Source organism: Amblyomma americanum, chromosome 3 (assembly GCF_052857255.1).
Source record: "Amblyomma americanum isolate KBUSLIRL-KWMA chromosome 3, ASM5285725v1, whole genome shotgun sequence".
NCBI lineage: Eukaryota > Metazoa > Arthropoda > Arachnida > Ixodida > Ixodidae > Amblyomma > Amblyomma americanum.
Window position 1 is genome coordinate 125,427,749 of NC_135499.1, and position 18,511 is coordinate 125,446,259.

General features: G+C 43.7%; 1 protein-coding gene across 1 annotated transcript in view; it reads left to right on the forward strand.

The window, feature by feature from the left end:
- The first annotated feature begins 266 nt into the window (after nucleotides 1–266).
- Nucleotides 267–18,511, forward strand: part of LOC144124097 (uncharacterized) — a 71,099-nt gene continuing 52,854 nt past the window's right edge. Inside the window, exon 1 of the mRNA XM_077656763.1 lies at nucleotides 267–474. Within this exon, the coding sequence (XP_077512889.1) occupies nucleotides 267–474 (208 nt within the window). The remainder of the gene's footprint in view (nucleotides 475–18,511) is intronic.

Genomic DNA, 18,511 nt, shown 5'->3' on the forward strand with positions numbered 1-18,511 from the left:
AATCACTAGACTACAGGAATTCTGGCAACGACGAGGACGCTTGAGGTCGTCGCTCACGGCTGCATATGGAGGCGGTGTGGGGAGGCGTAGCTGACTGCCACAGAGCAGCAGCGCGGCATTTTCGTACGAGGGGGCCACATAGAATCGGCCGCCTGATGCCGGCTACGACAAGGCACGCAGGAGACCATCGCTTCCGGCGGTGCTTTGAGGCAACGTGCGCATTTATTTTTACGCACGACGTGGCCGCTGTGCCACAGGAATGCAGCATGTGGTCCGAGGATGTCCACACCAAGCGGCATCACGTTGAGGGGATGGTGAACGCGACGCACGAGGGCAGGCTTGCAACCTTCGGCCAGAGCTCGTCAGCTCAGGCAAGCGTTGGGGAAAGGCCAGAAATGGCCGACCACCCCCACCTGCTAGCGGCAGTTGGGCAACAACCCCCGTGTGAGAGTCGCCATGCGGCGAGCGAGACGGGTGAGCTAACGGCTCCCTTCGGCACTCCGAGCAAAACTCGGGTCTGTGAGACCCCTTTGCAAAAAGAAAAGCTGCGGCAAAAACGTATTTCGAAAATATTTTACTTATTTCATATAAATTTGTTATTTTTCTCCTATGCTTAAATACCGGAATGAATGCTTTCTAAGTACGCTAGGAATTAAACTATGAGCATTCTTAGAAATTTGTGAAAAAATACAACTTTTCCCGCTTACTGTATTTCTGAACATTAAAAACTACTATGTTCCGCTTAAACTCCTTATTCCGCTTAAAATAGGGTCGCAAGTGAGCTTTGCCGCACGAGGATGATTTACAGTATTCGACGGATGCATGAATCACTGACCGGCCTACGCAAGGATTTGGTCGAAGACCCTTTTCCTAAACATTTAACCTCAGAAAAAAAGCACACCAGGCCGGGGGTAATTTTGCGCTCTTAGAAAACTACTAGTTACCTTTCTGCACCGCGGATCGAACCCAACAGCTCCCGAATGTGAAGCGGATGCCCTACCACAAGGCCCCGGCTTAAAGGTGGCTCCTGGGAGCTAGAAGTATTCAAGTCGGTCTTGGCCCGCCCGCGTATTGAACGGTTGAAGGCGTTCTACCGGAAACCACTTGGGAACAATGTTGAGCATAAAAGCACAAGGATGAAAAAGAAAATGCAGACAAACTTGCATAATATAAACAATATTCCCGGTTCGCCACAGAATGTCCATATCGAGAAGGCACATGGTTCGCAAGTAAAAAAAAACATAGAAAAATGTTATGCATTAATGTGCTCGTAGCAGCCACTTTCACAATAGTACTCCTCAGCGGGAAATTCACAGCGCGAATGATTGCGGAGTGAAATGTAAGCACATTTCAGGGAAAATGCGGACATGAGGAGAACGAAGGAAGAGGGTGCCGTCATCCTGTGTGAGTTTTTTAACGGGAACGGGAGGCGGCAAGAACTTTCGGTCTTTTGGATTCGCGACTATACAGTAGTGCTCGCTGTGTAAAAGCGCCATTATCCGCACGAAAATTATGTGGCTGTGACGTCTGTGGGGCCCAATTTTCAGCACTTCTTTCGAAACAGATAACTTGAAAAAATCCAGTCACAAAAGACAATGGACAAGAGAAGGAGTGTACACGCCACAACGACTGGACTGTCAACTGAGATTTATTAGACAAAAACATAGTCCCAGCAAGGCCAGCAGAGCATGCGCAACAGCCGTATCACAACTCACAGCGCATAGGGCACACAAGATACACCTCTACCGTGACCGGCCTAAAAAAGCAAATTTCTTTTCGAGTAATTATGTCCATTGTCCAATGTCTTTTGTGACTGTTTGTTTTTTCGAGTTACTATGAACCAACTGGCCCGCATTTCAACCCTTCTGAAACAGATAACTTCGCCATGCAATACATGGTATGCTGTACAGAGATGTCTTTCTGCATTTGCTGGCCCGCCGCGCCCAAAAAAATGACAGCGGCTTTGGGCGGTTATCCTGCACACTGCTGACATTATTGTTTGTCGACGTAGGCCTGGACTGAATCCCCGATCAGCGGCCAGTAGCAGTTCATCGATCCGTACTAATAATCATATATGGTAGTTTGTGTCGGATGGGTAATGTATCCTCGACAGCGAGTATTGCGAAATAAAAACTGTGGTATATCAATCGTGCATGGGAGGTTGTCCACATCCAATCCGAGATACCCGAAATGGAACTGTGTTTGGGGTAGTGCATTCTCGATGCAACTGTGCCACAGCGGGCTATTGTTAAGGCAATACTGAGCAAATATTAGCCTTTGGTTTCATAGGTCCGCTTGTCTGATTAGAAAGGGATCCCTTTTGTCCTGTCGAAGTAATCTCAATATTTGCGTTGAGCGGAGGCATTTCATTATTGTGGTTCGTGGATGCAATTACAAACAGCGGTTCACAAAAGGAAGAGTGGAAGTTAGATGTGCGTTTTCTTGCTCAACAAGTCTTTTTTTTCATCATAGTTTGTTCTCTGAACAGCAAAATTCAATTTAAACTCTGAAGCAGTGCCAAATAAGGCTTAAATTGTTTCACTGAGTAAACACCATCGATTATAAAGATTTGCAAGCAATAAGCTTGTAGCAAATGAGGTTTTAGCTTTAATTATAAAGTTCGATGTTGCCAGAAGATTTACTTCCCTACTAGTCAGTAAGGTTCTTATCAAAAGGAGACACATTTCGACCGGTCTCTTTTGAGGCTTATTATGTTTACGATCTTCGAAGTCCTGCTGCATCATTTGTCTGCAAAAGCGTTTTCATTACGGCACCAATTTCCTAATGGATATTGCTCTTCTTAATCACATGTGTGAATTCAATACGAAACAAAGGAACACGTGGAACCAGTTCTATGCCAAAAAGAAATACTAATAAATACATTTTGTATTCTAGACGTTTAATATTAATACCGACAGCAATATCAGGGTTAATTTAAAGTGTCCAGGAAACACCAAGTGGTCTTTGTACTGGAATAGAGAGCCATATCAAAGGCAGCAAAAATAGGGCGCAAAAAGAATGAAACGACACAGTAAAAAACTCTAGAGTAGGAAAATTGTAGAAAGCAGGCAGGCGGATGGTCTCTTGATGCACATTAAGTGAACAAGAGAGAGGAAAGCCTCACGGTGCTAGCTAATTTTTCGACAAAAGGAGTTGTGGAAGCATTAGCAAGCACTCTGCGGCTCTCTCCTCTCTTGTTCACTTTGTGCACAAAGTAGTACAAGTTAACCAGAAACTAATAACGAACAGTGAACAGCACTATAAAGAACACCGTCGTTAGGTTTAGAAAGCTATTTAAACTTAACTTTCTGAAATAACAGCATTGGGTGTGAACGTAATAAAGATAAAACGGAAGCAAGAAAATTCAAGACACTTACCTGGCCTGATGCGATCAACTGCATGAGCAGAATGCACATTTAGGATGATGCTTCTCCATATTGTGCTTTTTCCTTCTGCCTCATCCCATTGCCTGGAACTTGCGCTGATAACTTTCGCTTTATTTTGGCTTGCTAATGCCATAGTTTTTATGCCATATAGTATATATGTATGTATGCCGTATAGTATATATGCCATTTAGTATATATGCCATATAGTTTTTTGCATTGTACACGCTGCGCCTTGTTTGGCGCAGTGTGTAGGCGAGCGTAGTGATGCCCCCTTGGGGCATCACTACGCTCGCCTCTGCCTTCGCTAATACAGATTTTATCCCTCGCCTCTGCCGGGTGCCCGCCTTCGCGTTTGGCTCACTGCAGGAACTAGAGGCTTGACTCGGCCATCCGTAAGCACACACTCCAGCATTTTCGCCTAATGGCTCTCATACTGCGTCCGCGGAAAAAGCGCGACATTATTATTGAGATTTGTAATGGAATAACTGACGCATAAAAAAGCAGTTAAGCATAGTAATAAAGTGATAACTTTGTAACTTTATTCAAGAGTTGGAAGCAATCACAATAAGACCAAAAGCGACGGCACCTAGGATCTCATGCAGTCAGACCCTTGACCATTCTGAATATTAATCAACATATGGAGAGCACACGGCTTTCATGCGATATACGGTCGTGACTCATGAGTGCAGAGCACCCGTTGACACAGTTATTGTTCACCGACATTTGTCTAGCAGAGCACATATAGGCTAGCGCACATTTTGGTCACGTGCATCACGGGCGGATGGTGAGAACGACGCCGGATAGCATGTATTGAAAAAAGGCACAGGACAAGAGAAAGCTCATTAAACATCGTTCGTAGCATTAATTACGTTTAAATGTGCTGAGTTGAGGTAAAGGAAGGAAAGTATTGTGAAGTGCTAATTGTTAGAGTTCACTGAAAGACCAAATCGAAGAACCAAGTAGATTAACGGAGCGAATGACTCCCGATTTTCCCCGCAGCAGTTGGTGGAAACTGAGGGGTGAGGAATTGCTGAACGCTGGCTAGAAGCCTTGTATTCGCTGGGAGATGCAGTTTAGCACAAATTGAAATGTAGGTACTTTTTGTGTATTACATTTAAGTGCAGAATATTCACAGGTAATTACTAACAGTGTTCATTAGAATACTGCCGACCCAACACTATACAGGTATTACAGTCAATTCTAGGCAGGATAAACTGTAACACAGCAGATAGGCTCCAAAATTCTGTGATAACAAAATAGTATTTATTCTGTTTCTTTTTTTTTGCTGCTTAATACTGTCAAGAACAAATTTGTTAAAATTGTTTCCCAGAATACCATTCCTTTTTTCCTGCTAAGCATTATTGCCTCATTTCCTACATTCTTCGGAAACGATGTTCGCAAGCGGCGCTTAATTCTCTGATGTTGAAGTCAGTGCCTGAGTAGCTTCTGCCCCAGCAGGCTAAGTTAACACAAAATAGGCTGCATACACACTATTTCTTAATTGAAACAGCACGCAATCTACTATTTTCCTCCATCTCTCATGCTTTCAAAAGAATAGCAGCTGAAGATGGGTAAGCAAAGGCCAACGCTGCGTAACCTTGCAAATTATGCTGGTCTTGCAAAAAGGAGTACCCTTAAAAAACAATCACCGGACAAACTCCTAGTCGCCTTTAACAGGCCCAAGACTTTCCCGCTTCCTTGCTTGAAACTTTAGGAAACGCAAGTTTTTAATTACTTCCATGGAGTACAGCGCAGACGGATCTGTGCCGTTTGCTCCGCGCAGCAGGCTGGCTGCGTTCGGTGTATAGGCTACCGGGTTTTCTGCAGCGTTTTGCACCAGTTACGCCTCAAGCATTCAACAAGAGGCAGGCTTCGTACAGAAACGCGCCATCAGCTTTCTGTCAACAAACGACCGGTCTTGGCTAATAATTGCCTGTGTCGTTCTGCACACATGAATGTACAGCGAGATTTACTAATATGTGCAACTTTATATGTGTTTCAATACCTTCAGTAAATAAAGGGGCAAATGTTGGTGTTTACACCACCTTTAAATGGAGGTTAGTTTCTTTATCAGGGCATTTTAATGTTCACTTCTGCGGCTGAACAAACGGAAATCAGAAGGGACAACAGGTGACTGGTGTTTGCTGGTCATGAACTTTGGAATTTGGAATGACATTCCGTTTAGGGATAAAATACCTAGCAACTTGGATACTCTGTAAAAAGGTTTTATCACTAACATGCAGCAGTTACAAGCAATATTTGGTTTTATTTATTTGCTCTTTTTCCTTTTTTCGTGTTATGACAGGCATGCATTGGCACTGTTTCGATTTATAACCTATTACCGTGCTGCTAAGCTTTCATGACTATGGAGCCAAACTAGAATTGGCTATTGGCCTATCAAATTTTGATGCATGACTCATGTGTTAAATAAAGCAAAATAATATCCGCTTCTCTCAACTTCTTAAATCAGCAATGTGAGCCACTTCGATGAGAGGCGGCATAATTACCGCGTAGAGCAGAAACCAGAGGCAAATGCCTGTTCTATGCTTTTTGTTTCTTTTGTTCGGCCTCTCGTTAACTCTCGCTGGTTTGCATGTCAAGGTATCTTCTTCTCAGCAGAGCGAGAAATCGTCAGTTTATGTGCAGTAATGTCGGCATGCGTTTATTAAAAGGCAGTGAGGGAAAGCAATCTGCTTGAACTCCTTGATGCTTGTGCTGTTTTTGGATGTGAGCCCCCACAGACTGAGGAAAGAATACATCGTAGAAGAAACTGGACAGGCTATCGCAAAGCGGAGAGAGTTTTTTTCCTTTCTCAAGACTGGCCAAAGGTAATTTTTAGTCTGGTGTTGTGGTGTCTAAGGGGTATATGATCACATTTCTCTCGTTGTAAAGTGATAATTAATAGATGGTCGAATTGGAATATGTGAATATTGAATTTCGTTCTTATTTCCATGCCGTAAATTCCTTTTTCTGGCATTAAAATATATTTTTATGGAGAAAAGAGTGAATGGTTACATTGAAAGCAATAAATTGCACTCGAAAGCTATCTGCAAAAATACAAAAACTCTGAGAAAATATACACACAAACTGAAAATATGGTTATTTTCCACAAAAAAAAAACAAAATCAAGTTCACGTAAAATGTATGCTGGCTACTCGGAGTCGGTGTTAAAAATCACCTCAAGTTTTTATTTCTGTTTTATTGAGGAGGCAATGACTTGTGGTAACCTATTGCAATGATCGCGGGAAATAGTGGTCAGGTACTTAGAGGTTAGTACATGCAAGTATCGGTTCAATTTTAGTGGCATTAACAGAGCGTGAAAAGATAGCGGGGACTCGGCTGATTAACGTGCTGAGAATAAGGAATGCTTTGATGAAGTCTGTGCAAGCACTACATTTACACTGATTTAACAGCATTTCCACACTGGTCTCTCTCCTGGAGTGCTTTCGTTTTAGCTTTACATAAATTGTCTCGGCTAACTTTTTAAACGCAGCAGTTTGAACGCAATCTTTCAAAGAGGGACATTCAAATCGAAAATTGGCATATTCCTTCTAAAATACCCGTGAAAATAATGTACCCACATTAAGAATGACATAGCATGTTTTTGTCGGCGTTCCAGCTTTTAACATTGACGTTTCCCAAATGCAGAGTGCTGATGTCTTGTAAAACAACTTTTGTGATCAATATAGAGCGAATTTCTTCGCTTGACTATCTGAAGACGACCTTATATTGGCGTACATGTCGTCACAGATTAGAGAGAAAAGAACGATGCTTGAATAATGATTCCTTTCACCGTGTGCACTCTATCGCTTTAAAACTTTCAAAAGCCATGGTAAGCAGGAAAGCATTTCTTGAGCAATGGCTTTTGCAGCATAGATATGACACGCACGTCCCACGGCGACCTAAGCGTGACTTCTTTCCTTGATCGCATGACCACCTTCTGCATGTTCCTCGCGCTGCTTTCGTTGTCTCTTGGCGGGGTCCGCGTAAGGGAAGAGGAGTGCGGTGGCCACACCCTTCATGTAGTGTTTGCAGTCTTTGGCGTTATCGGATGGGGCCCGAGGTCGTGTAAACGCCCCAAGCACTTCGAAACGCCTCACAGGAGCTTTACGTTCACGTTGCCGAGAGGTGGGAGTCGAGATACATGCGGTGTGTCCATTATACATAGCTTGCACGTCGCACACTGCTTACGAACGCACTGCCCTATACCATCAGCAAATCTGCTCCCATATATTTGATGGACAGAACTGGACGTCGCTGACGCGAGCCGGCATAATGCGGGAGGCTAAGAGTACCTCCTGCCTTTGAATTCTGCTAATGCCAGAGCCTAATGTTACGAATACAGAACCTTTGAACAAAATTGACTGCCAGTGAAAGACACACATGCTTTTGTTCTTTATGTTTCACAAAATCATCAACCATTATTCATTACTTTTTATGTTTTTTTATTTCATGCTTTTTTTTTACCAACGGAAGGGCTCCACAAACACTGTGATCTGGCAAGGCCCAAAATATGCCCCTTCGAAACCATTCAATGCAATTTCAAAGCGTCTGAATAAGTCCATGATAATTATTATTTCGGCGATGCTTTCTACAATCATCCTACAGTACGCGGAAACAAAAACTTTGAACAAGGGTGTTTTTTGAAGAAAAATAAAAAATTTGGTTCATATGCTCCAAATTCGAAACATAGGCAGGTAAAAATCTAATGAAGGAAACTCGCAGCCAATTTGGAGTACAGCTGTCACAAAATTTGATGCACATTCGGAAGACCGGCGCGACGCGGAAGCAATCCCGCTAGTGCGCGCCGTAGTAAAAAAAAATTAAATTTGAGAAAGGAGCCTGGAGAGCGCCTAACCTTGCGTGTGTTGCTTCCCTTTCTACTTCGCTCGCGAGCGCGGCGCCAAAGGAAACATATCCGCATGCGCTGGCGAAGAGTCGAGAACGTTGGAGTAAATGCTACTCATTACTGATGGAGGGGGCGTAACTTTTAGCGTACTGAGCGATGCCCTCTCCACTTCGCTCGCGCGCCGGCGTCGGCGGATCGGAAGGAAAAACTCGAACTTTCTGGTGAACGGTCTCCACATCAGATCAATAGGGACGCGCGCCCGACGCGAGAATAAGAAGGAAATTGTACTGTTAATACTGTATGGGCGCGCCTGCCTTGGCTCGAAGAACGAACAGACGCGGCGCGTACTCATATGTGAAGGGTGCTGCCGGCTCTCTGTCTTCCGGGTCGACACCACTCGCCCAGCCACGGACCAGTGAGGCAGCGGGATCCTCCCGTCGTCGGGCTGTCGCAGTGCCCGGTGAACAAATGTTGTTTTGCTTGTTTGCCTCCCTCTTGTGTGAGTGCACCATAGGCGCAATATGTTTCTTGTATTGTAGTCTCTATTGAATTTTAATTTGCGCGAGAAGTATTTTGTTTTACATGAATTTGTATGTGCTCGTACGGGTGATTATAAATTCCCCTGTATCATCTCTTTGCTGTATAAAATTGTTTTGTTTGTGAACCTTTGGCTCCGACCCATTCTCTGGCTTAAAACGGCGAAAGCTGGATACCAAACTACCACCCTTCATGTCACTTGGTAGCTGGTTTCTGGCTGAGCTCGCCACGCAGAGACGAGAGCATCTCCTTTGAGACCGAGACCGCTACCCCTTAACGCTGTAAGGGTGCCTGGGAGTGCACGCAATATGTGCGCGAAAAGGTTACAACAGCCAGGCGTACCTCAAAGGTCCTCATTGGTCCTCTCTTTGTCTTGATTTAAACTGGTGGTTTGCCATCCTGGGTTTCTTCTAGCATTCTCATATGTGTAGATTTTTTAGCAGCGTTCAGGAAAATATTGTTTGAAATCAACACATCTGATATTCAAGGTAAGCTTAACGCTATTTCAACTTTATGCCGATTATGGCCGGCTTAATTAATTCGTCAATAGATGTAAATGTCTGATTGTGTCTAGAACATCTGACCAGCTGCATTCTTATTAGATTAATTATGTCTCTTACTAGTATCTTCGTATTCATATTACTAGTATCTTGGTGTTAATATTATTGTTGTAATGAAAAATACAAACGTTGTTCGAAAATTAAGAATGCCCTAACGTTCAATATTCTGTCTATAAATTGCAACAAACGAGCAGAAAAGCATGGAAATGTACAGTTTGCCCAAAATAAGCGATGGCTTACTCTCATTTTGACCATGTATTAGAGGTCACAAAACCCAATATTTCATGCTTAACAGGCGCACTTTTAAAAAGAAATATGTTTCCCAAAAAATGTTTTCGCTTCAACTATTTAAGCGATTTTTTTCGCAGCATTTCGCAAAACAAAAACTTTTTATTGTCATCGTGTGCTGTTGCGTTTTTGCTACTGTACCTTTTGCACTCTACGGTCGCGCCAAAGTCGTCTGCCCGCGGGGCGCGCCGTGACGGAATGAGGCATCTCAGTAACGCCACTCTGTGCTCCTGAAAAAAAAAAACCGACTGTCCCACACCATGTTGCTCATCGCCCCATGATGCTTTGAGCGCTCATGGTGGGTGAGGTGGAGCGCCGCCAGCTTTCCTTCTAGTTAATAGAATGAAACTCTCTGATTCAAAGCATCCGCCGCTGGCGTTCCTGGCATTTTTTACGCCCTACTGACGCGACGCAGGCGCGAGGGGGCCGCGGCAGCCTTAGACTGTGGCGACGCCGGCGACCACGGCGTCGCCACACGACCCTATACCGTTGTATCGGCAGGTGCTAACAGTACTGTAACAGTTAGTAACAGTTTGTTACTAACAGTAGCGTTTTAAAACGTGTTAAGCAAATGTGCGTTCAATCTTCTCCAAAAACTATTTTTTCAACATACACTACAAACAATGAAGCTGCCGGTTAAAACATCGCTGAATGCTTATCGTATGTTTGTTCTATTAACGGTGAATTGCCACCTGTGTAATACGCCAAATAGTATTGATCATTACCTTATTCTGTGCCGTAATGCTGCCTTCTTCTTGATCTTATTACATAGTACGATTAAAACGATCATTGAATGACAACGCACTTTATTAGGCTTTTTCCTGTTGAGAAAAATTGTGTTGTACCTTCTGATGGCGTTGTGTTGATCGGACTATTCACTTTTTGAAGAGCCGTATGATAGAGAACCGTGCCGGATCACCGCGGTCATCGAAGTTTGTGTTCCGAGAGCAGTGCGCTTTGTTGGGGTCACTATGTGCTGCACTTGAAGATCCTCCAACGCCGTTAGCATATCTGGACGCATGCGTGTGCCTCTCAGAATTTTTATGTTCGTGATTATAGCGAAGTGCGCGGGTATGACGGGCCCGTATTATACAGGCCGGTGATTTACAGTACGTTATTGACATTATAGTCGAAATCAAGAGGAAAAAATGGGCTTGGGCAGGGCATGTAATGCGAAGGCAAGATAACCGCTGGTCCTTAGGGGTTACAGAGAGGATTCCGAGAGAAGGCAAGCGCAGCAGGAGGCGGCGGAAGGTTGGGTGGGCGGATGAGATTAAAAACTTTGTGGGGATGCGATGGTCGCAGATGACAAAGGACAGAGAGAGACATGGGAGAGGCCTTTTACATGCAGTGCGTTTAGTCAGGCTGATGATGATGATGATTTAAGGCGTGAGTATGTTGGGGCTTTTGCTTTTTCTGCAGTTTCCTCGTGTAATAGAAAAAAAAATCTGCGCCAGTGACCGAGTTGTCTTGCGCCCGGAAAAGAAGCAACATAGTTTTCGCCGGTGCTGGTTCAAATCGCACTCGGGGCTCAACGTTTTTTTTCTGATGGATATCATACTGAGGAAAAACTAGGAATTCTTCAGAAGCGTTCGGCCTTGGGTTCAGTTTTCTGTTCCCCTTTGTTTTCGCCGTGATTTCCGGATGACGTTAGCCTTAATTTGCTGAGTATGGGAACTAAAAGCATTTCATGCCTAATAGTACACATAACAATAACGCATAATCGGCCACAGACGCGCATGATACACTACGGCGACAGGAAAGGCTTGATTCCGTATTTTCATCGTTTTCTTTGATATATACATTGTGAAGCACCATTGCTTTTTCATAGAGACAGTGGCGGGTCAAGGAATCTGAGTCCAGTCATGTGTTGGGAGATGTAGTGCTTTTTAACTACAATAATAGCCTTTGTCCTGCTGAGCAAATATAGCAAGGCTGTGTTATAACCACGTAGCAAAACAGAACATTTATAAAACTGCCTCGGAAGCAAAGAGAAGTTTTACTTAAGGGCATGTTTTAAAATAGCAGTGCAACGAGACAGTGCCATAAGAGGCAGAAAGAAGACCAGAAAGGACGAGGCGCTGTCTTTCGCAGCTCTGCATAAACCGCAGAAAAAGGCCTATTTTCAGCACAAAGTCAGTGCAGCCTTTTTTCAAGGCCCAAGGCGCGTGAAGCCGCTGTTTACGTTACTCGTTTAGTCATTCTGGCTGCATGCATCATTTAGATATTTCTTTTATTGAACTGTAAAATGTTATAAAAACCCACTAATTGCCACATAGCAGAACTTAAGAGTGTGCGCTGTTTGGTGTCACGGATACTTCGTTCAAGAACATTTGAGAATACATTAGATACCACATCTAACTGCTGTCTGATTATTCGTTTCCCAATGAAAGGATACCCTCGGTGCGCTCATAACAGACCAAAAAAATCGATGCGAGTCCCTTGATGTTGTATAAGGGGCGGGGGGGGGGGGGGGGGGTCGATATAAAGGTGATGTAAAGTTTTGAAATGTTCGCTTTACTTATGAGCAGCGAAACCAGTGAAACGCGACAAAAGGCTGGAATAACTAGCTACAGCATCAAATGAGGGTGACCGGGATTAAATTTTTTTCATTTGTGCTTAGACCACATTAAAATTAAAATGCAGAGCGTATGCGACACCAATGTTCAGGCCCTTTCCTTTTTTGTGTGCTTAACCTTGCATCGTTTTCTACTGCGTTCTAATGACCGAAAGAGCAAACACATGACCTTGAGTTTTCCGCAACATTGTTGCGCCCGCTAACGCGCCCAAGTGAAGTGCCTGGAAATCATTTGTCCGCATTTCCTCCCATACGAAGTTTCATAAGAGACTGCGGCCATCACTCCAACAGACCCGGCTGTTATTCTGATTCCGCTCTTGACGGGATGTTGCGTGTCGTATTTTTTAGGTGATTATGTTAGTGGACTTGTTTTCTGTGCTTACCGGACAATCGAGTGGAAATTCCCTGTTTTGTCCAGCATGCAGCACTGGTGAGGAGCAAATATACCCAGTTACCAAAGAGTAGTTGTGTAAAGTTGAATAAAAAAGTAAAAAAACTGACAGGTCCCGCACCTTCACAGCATCTGTCGTTTTTCCGCACTTTGTCCTCTGTGTTCCACGGCCTGCGCGCTCGACAAAATTTTCTCATCCAGCTGAAGTTTCAACGTGAAATGATGTTTCATTTTTTTTTCGTTTTTCTCCTACGCTTCGTCAATGATTTGTATCTTGCAGGAAACTGCATGGAGAATGCTGACGAAATGACATTTTCTGTGAAGTTCCCTTGCTTGGAAAAATTGCTACCTACTCCATGTTACACATAGAGTACCGTACAGCAGGTGTGCATGCGTGCTGCCCTATGTTTTGTTGGCACGCCCACGCATATGAAACATAAATGTATCCCCCGTGGTGTAGCGCCAGTGTTTGGAGGCATTGTTCAAAATGCGAGGAAATAATCAACGTCAATTTCAAAGGAAACGTCGTACAGTGGTAACGTTTCCTCCAAGGCCGAGTATAAAAAGGCACCCGGAAGTCTTGGCCGGTCTACATGCCAGGGACGCCTCTCAACAAGACCTGTTTTGTCGCTTCTCGGCTCACGTACACTGCTTGCTAAGGCGGACATGCTACCAGTCCGCCGTGGCCTAAGCTCTCGCCGGGCGAAAATAACCTCAAAACATCTTTTCTCCCCTTGTGATCCCTTCTTGCTCGTTTTTCCTGAACACGTCGGGCATATCGCCGATCACGTAGCGTTATATTGCGTTTCTGTCTCTGGAACTTATTTCTTGCTTCTACGCGCATATCCAGCCATGAAGGCTTCGTTTTTCAACCCAACATATAGACGACTGATATTTTCAAGCGTAATTGTAGCCTAGAAACAAGAGCAAGTCAAAATTGGCGATTTTAGAAGGATAGACTTGCCACTAATATCACGATTAGACGACGAAACAACAAAGTGGTTAGAAAGACTTCTTTCATCCGAGGTAGTAACAAAAAAAAATCGAAGAACTAAACCCAGGTCAATCACTAGGCACCGACCGGCTTCCAGCTACAAAAATAAAGTTAGGAGTCGGAAAAGCGTATAGTCTATCTAGAGCTGTACTCAAGGAACGCGAAACTCGAGATACAAGGCGTTGTTAAGGAGAAAGCTGAGAACGTTGTGAACACTGTTTCCAGAATAAGAGTGGTGATAAGTGAGCCAATTGCTGATAGATAGCGAAAGCGAGGTCCAGCAATGTCATCATGTCCTGACTCGAGACATTGAAACATTCAACATCATTGTTCCGTACAAGTCCCGACCAAATCGTGACGCAATGCAGGTAAACGCAAATAAAATGCGACTCAGTAACCAAGACTTTGGAAATGAAAATTCAGTACCAGCGTACCTGAGTAAGCACTTGTACCCTGCTTTAAAGAAATTGCTTGGCACGACTAAAGAGCTCAAACATCTGTGTAATTGGAAGACGGTCCGGACCTACATTGTAAAAATATTCGCAAAGTAAAGTGACGGTTCTAGCGCGGTACAGACAGCTCGGGAGCAGTACCTTGAGAAAGTGCGCGATATTATATCGTTCCCTGTGGTTGGCCTCGGTCAGTAATCATGAACTGCCATAACTTCTTTGTGCAAAGAACGTTTCCTTCCAATCCCCTGCAGCCCTTTGTTTTTCACCTTATTGTTCGCCCTGTTATAGGCAAAACAGTAAATCTGGAGTGTTTGATTGGCCAGCTTCCTTTAAACCCGGCATATTAATGCTCACTGAAACATGCGGTTATGATGATTGTGATATTTCTTGTCCTGAATGAACTGCAGAAAGGGGTCTGTGGGCAAAAGAAGGCGTCATTTTCTTCCATTTCTTCTAACAAGTTTTCATGTGCACAACAGTATGAACGAATTTCCATTTCGCAATCTTTCAAGTCCAGCCTGTGCAGCTTCAATTGATGCGTCTCTACTGGTTCATACCAGCGGGAAGTTACAAAAAAAGGAAAAGCTATTTACAGCCATTAAGAAATTTTCAGCTGCAGTAGACGCAGCCGTGAGCACTATAAAGCAGAGGACTAATCGCACAATGCTGTCTATGGACTGCTTATCAACGGCTTCAGTTTTCTTCGGGTTGCTCCAACTGACGCATTTAAGGCAAAGAATTTGATAAGCTTTACGAAGGATGACATTTTTTTACACCTGGTAGACGACCGCGCTGCAACATGCTTCAAATATTTGCTAGCTCGATAACAGGTTGCCAGCAACTGTAGCGGGGCGAGCAGAGCTCGTTCTGAAATAAGCGGTCTTATTCTGCCATCTACGAATGGTATAAAAAGCTGCGTGATTATCCACTTTGTTTTGCGAGCTTTGCACTTGAAGTTTCCTATAAGAATTTGTTAGATGCAAGAATATTAACCAAAGGACAGAAACAAGTTTTACATATTTTCCACAACACGTTGTAAGCAGAGTCGCACGCTGATTCGTGACAACTGCGATGAGGCAATACAGGAACAAGCAAAATCGATCAGAAGCACAGAAATAAAACAACTCATAGCAATTAAATGAGTCAAAAGCTGAAACCTAAATCCCAATCAGGCTTACACGTACTGACCAGCCGGTAACAAATGATTCCTTCACACTGCACACACGTGAAGGTGGATTTTCCGCTCTCAATTGCAAAACTGATTGGCCGCTAATTCTAAGCCTGTTAGGTCCCAACCGGCAAACCAGGCGGTAAATTATGAACTATTATGGGGCGCACTACATAGAATGCGTTAGCACATACGTTGAAGCTCAATAAGAGGTGTATATGCTTTGCAAGCTACGCGGATACCTTTTGCAAGAAACGCAGAACAAGAGGCTAAAAGTTATCACCAAAACCGTGTCATAAATACAGACTTCAAGCTATACTAAAAGATAGCCCCTCCAAGCAAACACTATCCCGCTCAGCGACAACAGATGATGGTAGGGGATGGAACAATAGAGTTCGGCCGGATGGCGCACAGTGCGATCTGCGAAATCTGGCGTGCACAAAGTCGGCACTAGCACTGCTTTGGGACGCTCTGCTAAGGGACTACATGTACTGATTGCCCCTCTGAAGTGTCACGTTATGGGTAATGATGCGCAGATAAACCCATGCGGCAAACTACAGCCAAAAGAAGACGTTAAAGATGGTGTCGGCTTAACGACATCTTACTATCTGTCATTCCTTATCTGTCGAACAAGGCGCCTCGTGTGTGTCGTTTTGAATGGGCAATTCATACGAATATACCTGCCTAGATTGCTTTTTTTTTGCGAATAAAATCAGCACTTTGCAAATATTTATGAATTCGGATCGTTGATTAGCTGCCAAACCCGCCGCAAGAAACCTAAATTCTCAATGGCCACACGATTACCACGCAGTCGGTCTGGGGTCTAACCGGCAGCATTATACCCGCGCACTACATAAGTGAAACTGGCCAAGTAACCATCCTATCCAAGACTATTCAGAAATCTCATTGGCCCTCTTGATTTCCTGCCGCCCTGCTGTGTTCATTCCAGTAACCTAGCTCGTAGGCCATTGGTTATGTCCTCCCTGCTTTACATGCCTTGCCGACATCAATTCCTTGCCCTAGATTTCAGCATCTCTTGTTGGGTTCTTAACGCATTCTGCTTCCTTCGAGTCTCCGAAAGTGACGCACGTTCTGAAAAACGTTTAAATCTCGGCGTTTAAATCTCTAAATGTTCTCGACGTCTGAAGCCTTGCAAAACAACCCCTGCGCCTTTATCTTTGTAGCTTGCACATCAGTCCTTTTGATCAATGACTGTAAACCCCCTATCGTAGCTCGGCGCATATTCAGCTTGATTGCTCCACGTGCTTGTCCATGCCTCGACGCTCATCTGTAGAAAACTGCCAGAAGAGAGGCCGGGATGCTAGGATTGCGACATTAGTCGTGCTTCATTCTGTCATTGCGCATCGGCTGACAGGCACAAGCGCTTAAGTGAAGAGACTATATAAGAAACGTATGCCATAGTTTTAGTGAAGTGAAAGTTATGAGTGATGCTCTAATGGCCAGAATTGCTGCCGTGCAGGGAAACCAAAAACTGTACCGTGCGTAGGGCTACAACGACTGCTCCTAACGACGGCTGAATGACGTCTGAATAAAGCTATAATTTAAGTACACATATAAAAAATACTGCAGATGGAAAATTTGAAAAGCTGGAAATCACAGGTGCTACTCAAGAAATCCGTTCATTCCTTTGAACTTGGTTGGGTTCTTCTGCCCAAACGGCGCTGCAAATGTTTCGCTGTCTTTTTCAAAACAGTAAGTGATAAGTCGCCGTTTTCTCACTCAGATGTAAACGAAGGAAACTAGCTGCGAATGAATGAAGAGGAATCAAGCGGAAGAAAAGGAATACAGAGTCTTCCCTCTTCCCAGGTAATCAAATGACAGCTGCAGTCGCTCCTACTTCAGGCCACCTAAAGTGGTCGCCGCGCCTTAAGTCCTTGTCGATCACGTGACATCGTACAGTTAGTTCACTGCCGCGTTCATCCGTTTGTCCAAATATTCATTGCGGGTCAGTTATAGTCTAGTAACATTGTGATTCACAAAGAGAACAAATTTGGTTTAAGCGGCGATTCACTACGCCGTCAAAGCCTACGCTGTTCACACCGCAGGAAGTCCCGCTTTGGGCAGTTTCCATGATGGCAGTTTTGTACTGCGTCATAAGAAAAAATATTGGCGATAAAAATAAATTTGCGCTTCTGATACCTCGGATATCTCCTGTGTTTCTTTAACGTCCAATAAAAACAAAATGACAGGTACTTTGAAGTCTTATATTGAAATTAGTGGTTTTGCTAGCGGCGATAGCCTATTCCTTGGAAGCTGCTCAAGACAAGCCTTTTAATTTTTCTATTCGACTACTATATCTATAAAAAAGACAGCCTTAATAAGGGAACACCCATTTTTTCAGGGTAAAATTGCACAGATGGCGCTTAAGTGAGTATGACAGGCACTGTTTATTCTCTGCTTCCAAGCATCGGCATCAATAGAACAATCAAACTGAGACGAGTGCGAGGCTATAATGTGGCTCTACGCTCAAGGCTCATTTTCTCCTTTCTTTTCAGCACAGGACAATGTAGGCAAAGAGCATAGCTTGAGTGAGCGACGCTTGCAACGTTGCACAATCCTCGTGGCAGACTTCCAAGTGAGCCTGGCAGGCACTCTTTTTTGAAGACTGTTCTCAGCTAAGCACTGTAAAGGCAGAATTGAGAAGCCTTCCACGTCTTTTGCGCAACAACAAATATGACGTCTATGTTTCCGTGTGGGCTCTTCTGATATATTTCGGGGATCACTTTTGTTTTGTACGCAGTTACTGTAAAGTCCCATTAAAGCATTAGAGATTGCGAAAGGAGAGTATTATAATCAAACAATACTAAAAACCCGGAAAGAATATTTTTGGTTAACTAGATGCATTATATGATTCATGGAATAATAAGCATAAATATGTGTACATACGAAACTGCAACAAATTATTGGCAGAATCTTAAAACATAATGCAAAAATATATCTAAAAAACTAAAAAATGGCAACACCAGAGGAAGACTGATTAAAAAAGCAAAGCAACGAAACTTGTATATATGCTCATACAAAAATATGCACAAAGAAAAACGCATTGTGAATAGCAGAGGGCATCAGGAATGCGCACGCGAACATACATCACTAGATATTGGTTGCATATCATTTAGCATAACAGATGGTTGGTGTGATGTAGCGTTTACTTTCGCTTATTCTTCTCCGGTTGGTTGACAAGCCGTACAGGTTTTCCCTTTCTCACTCCTTTTGTTGTATGGCTTCTTGTAATGTTTATCCGGCGGCGTGTAATTTGGACAGACGATTGCCTTCATATATTTCTTGCG